At 55.1% G+C, this 18,496-nt stretch overlaps 1 protein-coding gene across 4 annotated transcripts in view; it reads right to left on the minus strand.

Annotated features, from left to right (window-relative positions):
- Positions 1–14,695, minus strand: part of LOC140457067 (pecanex-like protein 3) — a 69,459-nt gene extending 54,764 nt beyond the window's left edge. For 3 of the 4 annotated variants that reach the window (XM_072551030.1, XM_072551032.1, XM_072551029.1), the window contains exons 1-6: positions 14,405–14,695; positions 8,104–8,306; positions 6,965–7,070; positions 6,693–6,732; positions 5,546–5,641; positions 1,053–2,459 (exon numbers count right to left, since the gene is read on the minus strand). In XM_072551030.1, the coding sequence (XP_072407131.1) occupies positions 1,053–2,459; positions 5,546–5,641; positions 6,693–6,732; positions 6,965–7,070; positions 8,104–8,306; positions 14,405–14,557 (2,005 nt within the window). In that variant the 5' untranslated portion in view covers positions 14,558–14,695. The remainder of the gene's footprint in view (positions 1–1,052; positions 2,460–5,545; positions 5,642–6,692; positions 6,733–6,964; positions 7,071–8,103; positions 8,307–14,404) is intronic. The other variant, XM_072551031.1, reaches the window with a different exon arrangement.
- Positions 14,696–18,496: the final 3,801 nt, after the last annotated feature.

Here is an 18,496-nt window from a genome sequence, read left to right on the forward strand (position 1 = left end):
TCCAGGGACACCCTGAACAAAAAGCAACATTCCCTTGGGAATCGCGTGCCTCAGCACATACTTAGGTCAGCACGATGGCTCAGTGGTTAGCACTGCTGCCTCACGGCGCCAGGGACCCAGGTTCGATCCCACCCTCAGGAGACTGTGTGGAGTTTGCAGTTCCCACCGTGTCTGCATGGGTTTCCTCCGGGTGCTCCAGTTTCCTCCCACACTCCAAAGATATGCAGGTTAGGGTGGATTGGCCGTGCTAAATTGTCCCATAGTGCCCAGGGATGTGCAGGTTAGGGTGGGTTGGCCATGCTAAATTGTCCCATAGTGCCCAGGGATGTGCAGGTTAGGGTGGATTGGCCGTGCTAAAATGTCCCATAGTGCCCAGGGATGTGCAGGTTAGGGTAGATTGGCCGTGCTAAATTGCCCCATAGTGCCCAGGGATGTGCAGGTTAGGTACATTAGTCAGGGGTAAATATAAAGTAATAGGGCAGGGGAATCGGTCTGGTTGGGTTACTGTTGAGAGGGTTGGTGCAGACTCGATGGGCCAAGTGTTTCCCCACTGTAGGGTTTCTATGATGGAGGAGCAGCATCAGTGAAGGTGCCAACCATTCTTAGCATCACCAGAGAGATCAAGTGAGCACTGTATCCAGAGTGACGCACCAACCCATCTGCCTCAGCTAACACCAGCAGCCCTGAGCTCTGGGATCAGACTATTCAGCCAATTCTGAGAAACGGGAACGTGCCTTGTCAAGCACTTACAGCGGGAAGAACAGAAAGAGACGCCTCTTCGCAAAGCCTCATGGGAGTTTCAAGAACAGGAGGGAACTGGGGTGGGCTGGGCACTTACACAGAAATCAGACAGAACAGGCGAAAATAAAGAGGTCAAGTGGAGGGAGGGAGGGAGAGAGAGTGAAGTGGGGTGCATGGCGGGTGAGAGGAGCTGCAGAGAGAGATCACACTCTGACAGGATCGTAAACAGGTGTGTGTTTGCAGTCTCCACCCCCCCCCCCACTACCCCACTCCCAGCAGACTCAGGGAATCACCAATCCCCCGTGACCTACCTCCGCCGACTGCCCCCTCCGACTGGCTCCAGGCGCTGCCAATGGACTCCAGCCTCCGGGAGAACCGCTCCCGCCAGCGCTGCTCGCTGTCCCGGGCCTCCAGGTCAGACTTGGAGGCGGTCAGGGTGCGGGTGCTGCCCGGGCCGGGCTCCAGCTGCCCGGTGCCGCCCACGCTCAGCATCCGGGCGTGGGTCTTGGCGCTGGCAGGCGGTTCGCAGGGGGGAGGAGGAGGAGGAGGTGCCAGGGCGATGGCGGACGCGGGACCCGGCTCCGAATCGGAGCGGGCTGCGTTGCGCCGCCTGGTCCCCGGAGGCCTCTGGGCGTCAGGGGAGGAGCAGGACTGCGAGGTGACACTGGAGGAGCTGGAGGAGCTGCTGTAGTTGGGCTGCGAGCGCAGGCTGGAGGCATGGCTCAGGTCACTCTGGTCGCTCGAGTCCTCGTCCTCGAAGAAGCCCTGGCTGTAGGCCTTGGCGCCCAGCGCCGTCCTGACCGGTGCGTAGTCCCGCCGGTAATCGAAGCTGCCGGTGCTGCCACCGTGCCTCCTGGCGCCCTTCCTCCTGCCGGAGCGTCGGCCTGGCCCCCGGCCCAGCAGGCTCAGCTCCTTGGGCCGGACTGCCCTCTCCGCCTGCAGCGGGGCATGCTGGGAAGGCTCGGCCAAGCCTATGGCCTGGGGGGCGCTCAGCTTGTCGCTCAGCCAGGAGCTCAAGGGGTCGTCCCCCGCCCCAGCGAGGCGCTCACTGCCAGTGAAGGCGAACCGCAGGGCCCCCTCGGCAGAGGGACCGGCATCCGGGGTGGCGACAGCCTCGCTGTCTGAGAGGTTGTCCGTGTCGCTGCCTGGCTTGACCCCCGGTGGGGGTTCTGGGTCCGGCTGCGGGGTGAGCGACGGGCTCTCCAGGCGGGTGGAGCTGGTCTTCTCGCTCCTGTAGCTGCTGACGGTGCTCTGCGTCTCCCGGTCGGTGCCACTGAAGCAGCTGTCGGTGGAGCCGGCCGCCTTGGCGCCCATCGCCTGGAGCATGCCCTCCTCCTCCTCGTCCTCCGGTGGCGGGGGCAGCTCCCGGGCTCCCTCCTGCCCGCTGCCGCTGCCCCCCACATCCTTCCCTGCCTGGTCTCCCACCGGGCGGTCGTGCAGCAAGGGGCCCAGCAGGGCGTGACACAGGCTCTCGGACTCCCCGGGGTGCCAGGCGCCCAGCTGCTCCAACAGGCCGAGGTGCAAGGGGTGCACCCGCAGATCGGGCACCACCGTGACGCAGGGTGACGCGGATGTGGCCGTTGCTAGGCCCCGGCTGGAGGGGAGCACCTGCTGGACGGGCAGCGAGGGTAGTCTCTTCACCGAAGGCTGTGTGTCCAGCTGCTGGGTCGTCTCTAAGGGCAGAGGGCCCTCACTGGTGGCATGCAGTGCCGGTGAATCTGAAACGATGAGAGATAAAAACACTGAGTCAGGCAGCGACCTTGCTCCCTCGCTCGTCATATCTACAGCTCAGAGGCCCCACTGATCCATACCAGTCGGCATGGCCAACAGAGAGCGCGGGTGAAGAGGGGATTTAACCGAGGCACTGCAAAATCACGAGGTGCCTGGACACTGAGCAGAGAGAGACCGTCCCCATCCTGCACTGCGTTTGCAAAGCAGAAGGACGGCAGAGTGAGAAACCTTTTGATTTCGCGGACTGAGCGAGTGGGCAGGGTCAGGGACAAACTGCCCAGGAGCTTGGGGGGGTGGAGGGAGAACAGGAGGCAGGCTCAAGTGAGGCACTGCATGCAGGTGGGATTGGGATAATTATCTGAAGAAAGGGAATTAGTGAGCGATGTGTGGAAAAGCCAGGGGCTGGCGGAGTCACTCCTACACAGAGCCAGCATCGAGCCGCAATGAGCCAAAGAGCCCTCGTGCGTTCCATCCATCCTGTGATGCTATTTCATCATCTGCCCCACCATCACTCGATCCTTCTAAGCCTTGCTCCTGTCCATCCAGTTTCCCCCTTCAACAGATCAACAATAATTTTTTTTTATTTTATTACTTCACGGTATGTTGTAGGCTAGGCCAGCATGAACTGCGCATCCCTAAATGACCAGTTAAGAGCCAACCACATTGCTCGGAGTCTGGAGTCACATGTAGTCAGAGACCAGGTAAGGGACGGCAGTTTCCTTCCCTAAAAGGACGTTAGTGAACCAGATAGGATTTTCCTGACAATAGACAATTAAACTCTTAATTCCTGAGTTTTACTGAATTCGAATTCCACCCCATCTGCCGTGGTGGGATTCAAACCCAGGTCCCCAGAACATTACTTGGGTCTCTGGATTAATCGTCCCGTGATAATACCAGTAGGCCATCACTGCTCCTTGTTCCACATTTCCTCAAATCCCCACTGAAGTTACTGGAGACAATCTTATATTGACATCGCGCACACAGGATTGAAGTATCTGCCTCATCACTGATTTTGTCTCCTTCCCACTGTGACATTGGGATAAAGTAGTTGTGTCTCTATAAATTAGGGACTAGCCATGGCTTCACAGGCAACACTTTCTCTCTCTCTCTCTCTCTCTCTCCAAAGTCAGACAGCCCTGGGTTCAAGTCCGCGTGCCTGAGGACTGAACTCCAATTCTCAGGCGTGAGGGGTGACCTTATAGAGGTTTACACAATCATGAGGGGGCATGGATAGGGTAAATAGGCAAAGTATTTTCCCTGGGGTTTGGGAGTCCAGAACTAGAGGGCATAGGTTTAGGGTGAGAGGGAAAAGATATAAGAGAGACCTAAGGGGCAACTTTTTCATGCAGAGGGCAGTATGAGTATGGAATGAGCTGCCAGAGGAAGTGGTGGAGGCTGGTACAATTGCAACATTTAAAAGGCATTTGGATGGGTATATGAATAGGAAGGGTTTGGAGGGATATGGGCCGGGTGCTGGCAGGTGGGATGAGATTGGGTTGGCATATCTGGACGGGTTGAACCGAAAGGTCTGTTTCCATGCTGTAAATCGCTATGACTCTATGGTACCGAGAGGGAAATGTACTGGCAGAGGAGCAGTGTTGAAACGTTTGCTCTCTCGGCTGGTTGTGGGAGACCCCAACAGCCATGAATGGAAGAGCAGACATGTTCTTATGGACGTTCTACTGCTGATATTTATCGCCTGCACCAACACAGTGAAAACTGATGCTCTTTATCACATTCAGCAAAGGGTGAAAATGATATGAGGCAGACAGGAGGAAGAATTTGTCCAGTAAGTGGATTTGAATAGGGAATAAACAAATAGGGTTTATTTCACACTCAATGTGGGAGAGACAGAAAGATAGAGAGAGGGTAGCAATTTGATTTGATGTGATTTATAACTGTCCCATGTACCTAGGGACAGTGAAAGGTTTTGTTTTGCATGCAGTACAGGTAGACTATACCATACAAAGTGCCTCAGGGTGATAGAACAGAGGGAGGAATACAATGTTATGGCTGCAGAGAAGGTGCACAGAGGGCGAGATCAACGTGAGGTTTAAAATTTGAAAGGTCCATTCAGAGATCTGATAACAGCGGGGAAGAAGCTGTTCTTGAATCTGTTGGTCCATGTGTTTAAGCTTTTGTCCCTCCTGCCTGACGGAGGAGGGTGGGAGAGGTCTTCGATGATGTTGACTGCCTTCCCGATGCAGTGGGAAATGGTAGGCGAAGTCAGAGGCTGGTTTGTGTGATGGGACTGGGCTGTGTTCACAGCTCCCTGGAGTTTCTCACGGTCCTGGGCAGAGCAGTTGCTGAACCGAGCCGCGATGTATCCGGACAGAACACTTTCTATGGTGCGTCAGTAAAGGTTGGCAAGTGTCTTTATGGGCAATGCCAAATACGGCAGGTGATTGGAGAATCTAGGCTGGTCAGGCTGCCTAATGGTAACAACTATTTTTCTTACTGAGTCACAGGACCATAGTACCACTGATAATGCCACCTTTTTATTGCCCACCCCCTGAGACGGTGATGGTGGTGAGCAGACTTTGCAAACCACTGTGGCCCAAATTTTCCAGAACTTTGACCCAGCGGCAGTGAAGGAACGGCCGGTACGGATGTAGGTCGGGGTAGCACGCAGTGCAGAGGGCAAACTCTGGGAGGCAGTGTTACACACTGAAGATGGTGAATTGGGAGTCACGGCAGCAGGGTCATTGACCCTGGATGGTATCGAGCTTTCTGAGCACAGCTAGGGCTGCACTCATCCCTCCAAGCAAGTGGACAGCACACCATCAGTGTGTACCTTGCAGACGACGGGAAGGAGATGAGTTCCTCACCACAGAATTCCCAGCTGCTCTCACAACGCCAGTATTGACAGGAGTTGGTCTGGTTCAGTTTCTGGGTTAATGTTAACCCTCAGCTGGCTAGTGAGGGATTCACCAATGGCAATGTCAAACATCAAGGAGAGATACTCAGGAGATGGTAACTGCCTAGCCCTTGTGTGGCTTTTATTTGCTATCTATCAACAAAAGCCAACTAACCTAGCATTAGACAGTGGCAAAGAGGCAGGAAAAGGACTCACCTGCTGTATCTAGCATGTTCAGTTTCAGTAACTCTCTGTCAGCTGATGTGACAATTACATTTTTATTGCCTTGTTCACGGACCAGGTCTCTGATCCCTGTTGACGCACAAGAAACAGAGTCCAAATACAGCCAAAACTGCTCTGTTCAGACAATGCAACCGCGTCTCCCCCCCAAACCTTAAAAGAGCCCCTACAATTTGCAGTAAAGGCACCACAAAACACACCACTTCAAACTCTCAGTCTGCATGGAGCGAACTCATCTCAGTATCACAGAGGCGAAAGTGAGGGCTGCAGATGCTGGAGATCCGAGTCAAGATTAGAGTGGTGCTGGAAAAGCACTCCAGGTCAGGCAGCATCAACGTTTCGGGAATCGACATCAGGAAGCATGAAGGGCTCCTGCCCGGAACGTCGATTTTCCTGCTCTTCGGATGCTGCCTGGCCTGCTGTGATTTTCCAGCAGCGCTCTAACCTTGACTCAGTACCACTGAGAACAGGGTAGAATTCTGTACCTGGTCACCAGCATTCCCTTCAATTTTGCTTTTGGTTCTGAGGTCCGTGCATGCCAGCAACTTCCAGAACCGGAAGTCAACGTCACGATCCACGTCAACGCACCGATACACGGGAACAGCCGAACACCCGCCGTTTCGGGGGAACTTTGCTGATCACTATCTGGTGATGGGGCACTAACCAAGAGTTGGCCCATGCCCACACAACCCAACTCGCAATTCGATTATGTCCTTTCGGTGGGCAATGTATCGGCTACAATCCGGCAACTCATGAAATGCACCCCACCCCGCCAAGAGAAGGAAGCAGAATGGCAGATTGTTTTTAAAAAAAAATTCTTTGGTCAGTGCGGGTGTCACGTACAGGGCTGGTACTTACTACCCATCCCTAACTGCCCCTGAAATGGAGCAGCAGGCTTGTGTCAGAGGGCCCAGGCCATGTGTGGGGGTGGATCTGGAGGTCAGACTGGAAAAGGATGGCTCTGAACCGGACGGGATATTTTCTAAGCATCCCAAGTGTTATTTAAATCCTGCCGACCGGGACTTGGAGCCAGGGTATTCCTTGGGATTTGGGACTCTGCATCAGTAGACCAGTCACTTCACCGCCCGGCCATCTCACTGAGCCGACAGGATGGGCCACCTACCTTTAGAGGTTCCATTGTCTTCCAGGTGAGGCAACAATTCCTACAAGACAGAAGAAAACAACATCCACATTCAGGGGTTGGTAGCACTGCAGGAGTTGACAGAACGGCAGTGCAGAAGTCACTTGCCGAACATCAAACAGTTCTGTTTCCCCTTCACCTCCTTCCCCCTCTCCTGAGCACAGCTGCCCCCGCCCCTCGGCCATGACACAGTCCCTGACACCCTCCTCTGCCACACTTGCCCCCCACCCACCCCGCCACATGAAAGTACTCACCGACACTTGGTTGAAGCCGAAGACGGAATGCTGCGAGCTGCATCTCACGGGTGGCGTGGTGTTATTCTTCCGAAAGACGGTCATCTCCACTCCTCCCCCTGGGTCCCTGTGGGGGGGAGTTACAGGAGTAGGAGGGGGTGGGATGGAAGAGGAGGAGCGTTTGAGAACTATGCAACCCAACGTTGAGACCTGAAGACCCCAGTGTGCCTCAAATCCACCCCGCGGACTCTGTTCCACACGGAGAGACAGGAGACAATGGAACTGATCTCCAGAGCAGAGAAGCTTGGACAGAGGACCACAAAGTCACAAGGGGGTTTCGACAGGGTTAGACTCGGGAGAAACCGCTCCCAGTGCCAGGAGGGATGCTACCCAGAAGGACACCAATTAAAGATAATTGGCAAAACAGGAGTAGGTGAGGGGTCACTTGTTTTTCTTCCCCCCTAGATTAGAGCATAGAAAAAAGCCCTTCGGCACATCAAGACCGTGATAAAGACCAGCACCTTGCTGCGCTGATCAGGAAGATGCTACCCGAACAGGCCGTGAAAGCAGACTCTTCGAAAAGAGAAGGGGATGAACACTCTAAGGTGAAATATGTGGCAGGTCAATCCGGGAAGGTTTGTGGGAAAAGTGGGGTTAATTGAAGACTGGCTCAGAGAAACCAAAGGCACGATGGGTTGAACGGGCTCCTCCTGTGTATTTTTGGGCTCCTGATACAATCAGTATAAGGGTTATTGCCTCCGTTAGCTCCTCTCTTCTAACAACTCACTCGTGGGACGTAGGCTCACATTGACTGCCCGCCCTGGTTTAAAGGTTGAGGGGGGGGTTGGAGGAGGAGGAGGCGGGCGACAGAGATTGCAATTGGCTCCCTGATGGGTACGATCGCCCAGCCCGGACACGGGTAGTCAGTCTAAGGGCTGTGGGCACAGATGGGAGGCCCAGGCATTCACACCCGATCTCTGGGCAGCTGCCGCTGCGAGCTCACTTCCTCCGCTTTTCCCCGAATGGCCAATCCGCTCAATAAAAGGAGACCTGCGCGCACTTTGACCCCCAACGGAGCTGGGAAGGAGGTCATTAGCAGGAGGGGTGTCACCTCAAAGGCTGGGATTTCCCCCCCACCCTCTCCGCAGCTCCCCACTCACCGGAGGGTACTGTCTGCGCCACCTCCTGGCTCGCATTCTTCAAGCTTGGCACCGTCCGCTTCAAGCTGCGGGTTCCTCTTCTCCACGATCTCCCCCTCATCGAACATGGCATGCAGGCGGTAGTTGACGGACTTGACCACGGTAAAGAAGAGGGCGACGATGGCACAGTAGATCCCGGCAACCGAGGTGCTGGGTGGCAGAGCCTGGCACGGGCAGAGTTTAAGACAAGTGAGTGCCGGGCAAATCCTGTCCATCGTGCCGCGCACAACACCCCCACCCTCCCCTCAGAAGGGGACCCCTCACCGAGAAACCACTGCACCAGCAACAACAACACCCTGCATTCCTCTAGCACTTTTAACACAACATAACAAAGCGTCCCGAGCTGTTTGATCAAAATTTGACACAGTGGGAGATATTCGTCAGAGGCAGCCAACGGTTTAGTTGAAGAGGTAGGTTTTAAGGAGGGGCAACCGAGGTGGGGGGCAGGGTAAGAGGCCGAATTTCAGAGGCAGAGGGTCTCAGTCACCTGGTGTGGAGCGGTGGAAATCTGGGACGTGTAAGAGATTACACCCGAGGAAACACAAGTACTTCAGAGCAGAGGGATGTGAAAGAAAGAATGAGAATTTTCAAAATCGAGTTTGTCGTCAGCCACTTTAGGGGAAGGCAGTTGAGGGGGTGATGTGTACACAGGTTTCAGCGGGAGTTAGAATACGGGGCAGCAGATTTCCGGGAGGTTGAAAACAAGATGCGGGTGAGAGTTTCAGCTGCAGACCGAGGGAGGGGATGGAGGATGGGTCAGGTATCAGAAGTCACGTTTCTCAATTACCACCCAACACATGCAAGGCAACAATCCTAGCTTCGGTGAAAGTGAGGACTGGACATCAGTCAGAAGGTGAGGCAGCATCCGAGGAGCAGGAGAATCAACTTTGTGAGCATACACTGTTCATCAGGAATGTCAATCCTAACATACACCCCACACACAGTTTACTAGACTTTATTTCTCTATCTGTATAACTGTGCAACATTATGGGCAAACAGATACCATTCAGTGCCTTGAATCAGCTGATTTGATCAGGATGGCTGCATTGGAACTCCACCTCATCCATCCGCAGTGCCACCCCTACCCATCTAATGCAGTTCACAGCGTTCCCAAATCCTGTCCGGGCCTTGACAGTTTCAGTTTCTCGCGGAGCTGGAAGCGAGTGCCAGATCTAAATCCCTGCCCTCCTTCCCGGGATTCTGAACATGATTCATGAGCAGCCCGGCTCTCCTGTTGAGGGGTTCAGACCCCTTCGTGTGGGCTCACTGCTCCCCGGAGCAAGCAGTTTCCAGCAACCTGACCGAATTACTGACACACTGATCCATAGAGCGGTACACGCCCTTCGGCCCTTGATGTTGCGCCGACCTGTGGAACCAATCAGAAGCCCAGCTATCCTACACTATTCCAGTATCATCCGTATGTTTATCCAATGATCTTAAATGCCCTTAAAGTTGGCGAGTCTACTACTGATGCAGGCAGGGCATTCCACGCCCTGACTACTATCTGAGTAAAGAAACTCCCTCTGACATCTGTCCTTTATCTATCACCCCTCAATTTAAAGCTACGTCCCCTCGTGCTCGCCATCTGGGGAAAAAGGCTCTCACTGTCCACCCGATCTAACCCTCTGATTATCTTGTATGTCTCTATCAAGTCACCTCTTAACCTTCTTCCCTCTAACAGAAACAGCCTCAAGTCCCTCAGCCTTTCCTCGTAAGACCTTACCTCCATACCAGGCAACATCCTAGTAAACCTCTTCTGAATCTTTTCCAAAGCTTCCACATCCTTCCTATAATGCGATGACCAGAATTGTATGCAATACTCCAAGTACAACTGCAACATGACCGCATGGCTCCAAAATGGAATCCTTTTACCAATATAAGCCAACACACTGTATGTCTTAGAGTCATAGACATGTACAGCACTGAAACAGACCCTTCAGTCCAACCCATCCATGCCGATTAGATATCCCAACCCAATCTAGTCCCACCTGCCAGCACCCGGCCCATATCCCTCCAAACCCTTCCTATTCATATACCCACCCAAATGCCTCTTAAATGTTGCAATTGTACCAGCCTCCACCACTTCCTCTGGCAGCTCATTCCATACACGTACCACCCTCTGTGTGAAAAAGTTGCCCCTTAGGTCTCTTTTATATCTTTCCCCTCTCACCCTAAACCTATGCCCTCTAGTTCTGGACTCCCTCACCCTAGGGAAAAGACTTTACCTATTTATCCTATCCAATGCCCCTCATGATTTTATAAACCACTATAAGGTTACCCCTCAGCCTCCGACACTCCAGGGAAAACAGTCTCCGCCTGTTCAACCTCTCTCTATAGCTCAAACCCTCCTTTCCTGGCAACATCCTTTTCGAGAAAAACTACAAAGTACAAATGGGAGGCACTCACGTGAACGGGGCGGGAAGAATGGGGGTAGGGGGGTGGGTAGGGGTAAAAGAGAGACGCACCCAACCCAAGACTGAATAACAATACAGATGACAGAAAGAAATTCCTGCATTTGTATTGCAGCTTCCACAGTCTCAGATCTTCCCAAAGCCCCTGCCAACCAATCAGGTACTTTGGAAGGGTGGTCTCTGTGATGCAGAAATCATAGCAACCAATTACCACCCAGCAAGAGCCCACCAACAACAACAAATTAAATGATTCCAGTAACATTAACTGAAGTATAGATATTGGTCCTAGGACACCTGACCGAACTGCACAGCGCCTCTTTGAGCAGTGACTGATGAGGACAGGGTTTAAATCTCATCTGAAAGATTGCAAGTCTGATAAAGCAGTGTTTCCTCGCCACTGACCACGCGCAGTGCTCCTGCAGTGTTGACCCTCTGATAGAGATAGTCCAGGTATTGTGGCTGTATTATGTGTACAGCCCACACCGGGAAGGCGAATAACTGATGCGACAGACATCGAGATGGGTAAACCTGAGCACAGGATGGTTGGACTGAATGGCTTGCTTTTGTTAGTAATTCAACATGACGTGTTACGCTGGGTGCACACTGCCAGATGTGGTCACCAGCTGAACTCAAACGTCAAACACGGGAGGCACCGAGACTGTGCTAAAGGAGAGGTGAAAGGATTTCCTCCATAGAAACCTTGAAATACGAAATTCCAAAACCAAATACATCTCCACACGCTGCCACAGACACCAGAGTTGACAAGCTACAGAAGATGCCTCAAAACTACTGAGCAATATTGGGCAAAGGCACTAAAAAACGAAGGCAAAAAAGGGAGCACTTGGCTGCAAGACCATATAGGAGCAAGAAATCACGACACATACTTAATCAGTATTAACCATAAGGAGAGATACGCCATCAGGGCAAATGGACCTTCCAGGAAACAGGAAGGAATGAAGGAATCATTGCAACCTGCAACCGAGGGGGGCTGATCAGGGAGGAGGGTGTTGGGGGGCTGATCAGGAGAGAGGGTGGGGGGGATGATCAGGGGAAAGGATGGGGGGTTGGCGGGATGATCAAGGGGCATGGTGGGGGGGTAGATGATCAGGGGAGAGGGTGGGGGGGAGGGTCGGGGGGAGGTGAGTGGGTGGGGGATGATCAGGAGGAGAGGGTGGGGGGGATGATTGGGAGGGGAGGGTGGGGGGGATGATTGGGGGGAGGGTGGGGGGGATGATTGGGAGGGGAGGGTGGGGGGATGATCGGGGGGAGGGTGGGGGGATGATCGGGGGGGAGGGTGGGGGGGATGATCGGGGGGAGGGTGGGGTGATGATCGGGGGGAAGGGTGGGGGGGATGATCGGGGGGAAGGGTGGGGGTGTGGTGGGATGATCAGGGGGCATGGTGGGGGGTGTAGATGATCAGGTGAGAGGGTGCGGGGGATGATCGGTGGGGAGGGTGGAGGTGATGATTGGGGGGAGGGTGGGGGGGATGATTGGGAGGGGAGGGTGGGGGGATGATCGGGGGGAGGGTGCGGGGGATGATCGGTGGGGAGGGTGGAGGTGATGATTGGGGGGAGGGTGGGGGGGGATGATTGGGAGGGGAGGGTGGGGGGATGATCGGGGGAAAGGGTGGGGGGATGATCGGGGGGGAGGGTGGGGGGGGATGATCGGGGGAGGGTGGGGGGGATGATTGGGAGGGGAGGGTGGGGATATGATCGGGGGGAGGGTGGGGGGATGATCGGGGGGAGGGATGATCGGGGGTAGGGTGGGGTGGATGAGCGAGGGGGGGACGGTGGAGGGGATGATCAGGGGAAGGGTGGGGAGATGATCGGGGGGATGATGAGGGGGGGATGATGAGGGGGGGGATGATGGGGGGGGGATGATGGGGGGGGGATGATGAGGGTGGGGAGATGATCGGGGGGATGATGAGGGGGGGATGATGAGGGGGGGGATGATGGGGGGGGGATGATGAGGGGGGGATGATGAGGGGGGGGATGATGAGGGGGGGGATGATGAGGGGGGGGATGATGAGGGGGGGGATGATGAGGGGGGGGATGATGAGGGGGGGGATGATGAGGGGGGGGATGATGAGGGGGGGGATGATGAGGGGGGGGATGATGAGGGGGGGATGATGAGGGGGGGGATGATGAGGGGGGGGATGATGAGGGGGGGGATGATGAGGGGGGGGATGATGAGGGGGGGGATGATGAGGGGGGGGATGATGAGGGGGGGGATGATGAGGGGGGGGATGATGAGGGGGGGGATGATGAGGGGGGGGATGATGAGGGGGGGATGATGAGGGGGGGGATGATGAGGGGGGGGATGATGAGGGGGGGGATGATGAGGGGGGGGATGATGAGGGGGGGGATGATGAGGGGGGGGATGATGAGGGGGGGATGATGAGGGGGGGATGATGGGGGGGGGATGATGGGGGGGGGGATGATGGGGGGGGGATGATGAGGGGGGGATGATGGGGGGGGGATGATGAGGAGGGGGATGATGAGGAGGGGGATGATGAGGAGGGGGATGATGAGGGGGGATGATGAGGAGGGGGATGATGAGGGGGGGGTGGGTGGGGGATGATTGGGAGGGGTGGGTGGGGGGGAATGATCTGGGGGAGGGTGGGGGGGGGATGATCAGGGGGAGGGTGGGGGGGGATGATCAGGGGGAGGATGAGGGGGGATGATCAGGGGGGAGGGAGAGGGGGGATGATCAGGGGGGAGGGTGCGGGGATGATCAGGGGGAGGATGAGGGGGGATGATCAGGGGGAGGGTGAGGGGGGATGATCAGGGGGAGGGTGAGGGGAGATGATCAGGGGGGAGGGTGGGGGGGAATAATGAGGGGGAGGGTGAGGGGGGATGATCGGGGGGGAGGGATGATCGGGGGAGGGTGAGGGGGATGATCAGGGGGAGGGTGAGGGGGGTGATCAGGGGGTGGGGGGGGGGAATGATCAGGGGGAGGGTGAGGGGGGATGATCAAGGAGGAGGGTGAGGGGGGAGGGAATGATCAGGGGGAGGGTGAGGGGGGATGATCAGGGGGAGGGTGAGGGGGGATGATCAGGGGGAGGGTGAGGGGGGATGATCAGGGGGAGGGTGAGGGGGGATGATCAGGGGGAGGGTGAGGGGGGATGATCAGGGGGAGGGTGAGGGGGGGATGATGGGGAAGGTGTGGGGGTGGGGTGATCGGGGATGGGGGTGGGGGGTGTGTGTGGGGGGGGTGGGGGGGGTGATCGGGGGTGGGGGTGGGGGGGGGTGTGTGGGGGGGGTGATCGGGTGTGTGGGTGGGGGTGGGGGGGGTGATCGGGGGTGGGGGTGGGGGTGGGGGGGGTGTGTGGGTGGGGGTGTGTGGGGGGGGTGATCGGGGGTGGGGGTGATCGGGGGTGGGGGGGGTGTGTGGGTGGGGGTGTGTGGGGGGGGTGATCGGGGGTGGGGGTGATCGGGGGTGGGGGGGGTGTGTGGGTGGGGGGGGGGTGTGTGGGTGGGTGTGGGGGGGGTGATCGGGGGTGGGGGTGGGGGTGGGGGGGGTGTGTGGGTGGGGGGGGGGTGTGTGGGTGGGTGTGGGGGGGGTGATCGGGGGTGGGTGGGGGTGGGGGGTGATCGGGGGTGGGTGGGGTGGGGGTGGGGGGGGTGTGTGGGGTGGGGGTGGGGGGTGTGTGGGGTGGGGGTGGGGGGGGTGTGTGGGGGGGGTGATCGGGGGTGGGGGGTGATCGGGGGTGTGTGGGGGTGGGGGTGGGTGGGGGTGGGGGTGGGGGGTGTGTGGGGTGGGGGTGGGGGGGGTGTGTGGGGTGGGGGTGGGGGGTGTGTGTGGGGTGGGGGGTGTGGTGTTGATGTTGGATGGGGCCTGGCCCCACTCACCATGTAGAGCAGGAAGGGGAAGCAGAGCAGGAAAAGCCAGACGTAGAGGTGGAAGCAGTTGGAGAACTTGCTCTGGTGCGGGTCGAAGTACCAGCCGCCGGTCAGCGAGGCCCACACTCCCTGGCGGAGGATCTGCAGCACCTGGGAGCCCATCCTGGGCCCGGGCCTCTTCCTTTACCCCACCCTGCGCCCCCGTCCGGGAGAGGGGGGCGGGCGGGCGGGCGCGGGGGGAGCGGCTCAGACACCGCTCGGCCGCCGCCACCGCGGCCTCACTGACTCCGGGTACCCATCTTCCCAAAGCCCACCCCTCCCCCAACAACCCTTTACAAAACCCACCCCCCCTGCCCTCACTGACCGGAAACCGCCGCCCCCGGCCGCACCCGTTGGTCCAGGCCCGAGAGAGGGTGGCGGATTCCGACACGTCCATTGGGCAACAGGAATGTCCGTCATCCCACGTCCCGCCCTTTCCGTTGGTTCGCCGATCGTCTGACCTCAACTGCCGGATGCGAATCCTTGCTGAAGGTATTGATTGGTCGACGTCCACGTCCATCATCAGCGGTATTTCCCCCGTTCTATTGGCTCCCTGTCTGACTGACCTCATAGAACAGACATGCCCGCCTCTCACCGGCGCCCATTGGTTGATACCTACATCCATCATCCCGGTTCGCTCCCTATCCATTGGCTCTCAGTTCGTCTGACCTCATCGTCAGGCAAGGGCCGCCCACTCCGCTGGGCCGGCTCTCACTGGCCGTATTGCACCACGAGTAAGGCGGGCCCTTCGCTCTGACTGGTCATAATCCGTGTCCATCCACTTCGTCTCGTTTATCTATTGGCCGCATACAGTGCTTGTCCCTGGAGCGTGGGCCCGCCTCACGCGGATAGCCGTTAGTCAGCTCCTGAGCGCACTCTGCGTTTGCATGTCGCTCGCAGCTTATTTTTGTCGAGGAACAAATTAGCAGGGAACTGACGGGGATTGATTTTCTTTCATCGTCTTCTAACTGGGGATGTGTTTATTTTCAAAGTTAAAATTGGAGTGGAAATTTAATAGTAGCCCTCAGGCGCCCTTTTGCGATGCCTGATTGGTTGAACTGACGCGAATACTGTCGGTGCCCTCTCGGGGATTGGTCGGCACCATCTGTCTACCACCTGGAGGGCTTTCTCTATTGGTTGTGGGCGCTGTTACCGGTGCGCTACCGGAGGACCCCACCTCCGGAATGTCATATGCCAATTGGACGGATGCCTGCCGGTCAGCCGATCCACGGTCCCTATTGGTCAGAGTAACCGTCCATCAAACGTGTCACTTTGCGAGTGTTGCTAAGACACAAAAAGGGTGGGACAAAGGGTGAGTCTCAGGCAGACTTAATCGAACCTGAGCGAATGGCTTCTTAAAGCGGGTCGACTTTGGTATGGTCAGAGGTGGGGGCACAGGTGACTGGGGACTTTCCTGTTTCTGCCACCTTCAAACCCCACACCCCATCACCTGCATAACATTGCAATGACTTTCCTCGTCCACACTGGCACATGCAGTCATTTTACTCTCCTTTATCTTGCACTTAAATTGTGCGTGGAGGCCATTTGGCCCATCTTTGACAGCACCACTTAGACAAATTTCCCTTTCTGCAGGACTCATTCATACTGGAATCCCAATTCACTCCTCTGTCCTCTAATAAAATTGCATAAATGACTATGCCTTGATGGCCAGTGTTGGCAGGGTCTTTGACCATGGTGTAGGGTGATTGGAAAAGCCATAGAGATGTATAGCATGGAAACAGACCCTTTGGTCCAACTCGGCCGTGCCAACCAGATATCCCTAAATGATCTTATGTACTTGTCTAAGTGTCTTTTAAACATTGTACTTTTACCCACATCCACCACTTCCTCAAAACGTTCATTCTACATGTGAATCACCCTCTGGATGGGTGGCACGTTGGCTCAGTGGTTTGCAACGCTGCCTCACAGCGCCAGGGACCCAGGTTCAATTCCTGCCTTGGGTAATTGTGTGGGTTTCCTCTGGGTGCTCCGGTTTCGTCCCACAGTCCAAAGATGTGCAATTCAGGTGAATTGGCCACGCTAAATTGCTCATTGTATTAGGTGCATTAGTCAGGGGTAAATATAGGGTAGGGGAATGGGTATGGGTGGGTTACTCTTTGGAGGGTTTGTGTGGACCTATTGAGCCGAAGGGCCTGTTTACATACTGTAGGAAATCTAATCTAATCATACGTAACTCTGTTTTCATGTCTTTTTAAAAATCTCTCACCTTAAAGATATACCCCCCTGGTCTTGAGATCATCCATCCAAGGGAAAAGACACCTTCCATTCACCTTATCTATACCCCTCATGATTTTATGAACCTGTATAAGGTTCCCCCCTCAACCTCTTACTCTCCAATCAGTAAAGTCCAAGCCTATCCAGCCTCTCCTTATAGTTCAAACCTGCTGTACTCTGCAGCATCCTGGCAAATTTGCTCTGAACCCTCTCCAGCCTAATGATATCTTCCTATACCAGGGCAACAAGAACTGGACACAATACTGCTTCACCAAAGTCCTGTACAATCTCGACATAAAGTCCCAACTGCTATGTATATGGCTATCGTGGGCTCCATAAATAGCGGCATAGAGAGATGATGTTATCACAAAACTGTATAAAACATCGAGGGCCCGGACTGCATTGTAATGTTCTATATGTTATAACATTGGTTTAGCATCAACTGGAATAATGTATGCAACTTGGGAATTGCACTTCAGGAAGGATGTGAAGGCATTAGAGAGGGTGCAGAATAGATTCCCGACGATGGTTCCAAGGATGAGGAGCATCAATGACATGGACAGCTTGGAGAAGCTAGGACTGTTCTCCTTGGAGAGGTTTGAGAGGAGATTTGATTGAGGTCGTCAAAGCCATAAAGGGTCCTCACAAAGTGGATGGGGCGAAACTGTTCCCACGGGTGGAAGAGTGGGGAACCAGAGGATACTGATTTACGATGAATGGTAACCAGAGCGATGGAAAATTGAGGAAGTCCGATTCATGTGGCTAGTGACAAGGGAGTCTGGATTGCACTGCCTGAGAGTGGGGTGGTGGCAGGTTTGATCGCGGCCTTCAAGAAGGAACTGAATGATGGATTGAACGAGTGGGCTGACTAAAAGACAGTGGAAGGGGAACAGGTGAGTGACCTTTGCAGAAAGCCAGCATGGGTATGAGAGACCAAGTGATTCAAACATATATAAATATAATGTCGATGGAACAGTTGGTAAGAGTCACCGGTGTATGTGAACAATTGGATCTTGTGCTATCCAGCAGCTGAAGAGAAATTTATTCATTCTGGGAACAACAACCCAAGGCTTTTCCTTCACCTGGATTCGAATTTGACTTCTCTCAGAAAGTATGCAAGTATTGGGAGCAAAAACAAATTGCTGCTTTTTGTTGATTTACAACATCCGCAGTTCCTTCAGTATTTATGGAAGTATTGGACATGTCCAAGGTTCCACAACATATCCTGAGTTGGGGTCACATCTACAGATTCATCTCCTAAATCTTGTGAAATATCAGAACTTCTGGTTATTGTTCAGGTTTGTTGTCAGGATATGGTCTGGTGTTTCTGCCTGTCCTCAGTTTTCCTGAGAAGGTGGACTTCACTCTGCTGAATACAACTGAACGGCCATTTCCTACAGGGCACTGAAGTACTTGTCCAGGATGACAAATCCCGTTTCCTAATTAGGTGTTTAACCTCATAGAGCAGAGCGGTGGATGTTGTCTACGTGGACTTCAGCAAGGCGTTTGACAAGGTAGCCCAGGGAAGACTAGTTAGCAAGGTTAGATCACATGGAATCCAGGGAGAGCTAGCCATTTGGATATAAAGTTGGCTTGAAGGTAGGAGACAGATGCTGGTAGTGGAGGCTTGTTTTTGGGACTGGAGGCCTATGACCAGTGGTGTGCCACTAGGATCTGTGCTGGGTCCACTGCTTTTCGATAAATGATTTGGATGTGATTATACAAGGAATGGTTAGTAAGTTTGCAGATGACACCAAAATTGGCGGTTTGATGGACAGGGAAGATGGTATGAACCGAAAGAAGATGTTCCCATGGAACGGGGAGTCC

Source organism: Chiloscyllium punctatum, chromosome 31 (assembly GCF_047496795.1).
Source record: "Chiloscyllium punctatum isolate Juve2018m chromosome 31, sChiPun1.3, whole genome shotgun sequence".
In the NCBI taxonomy this organism is placed as follows: domain Eukaryota; kingdom Metazoa; phylum Chordata; class Chondrichthyes; order Orectolobiformes; family Hemiscylliidae; genus Chiloscyllium; species Chiloscyllium punctatum.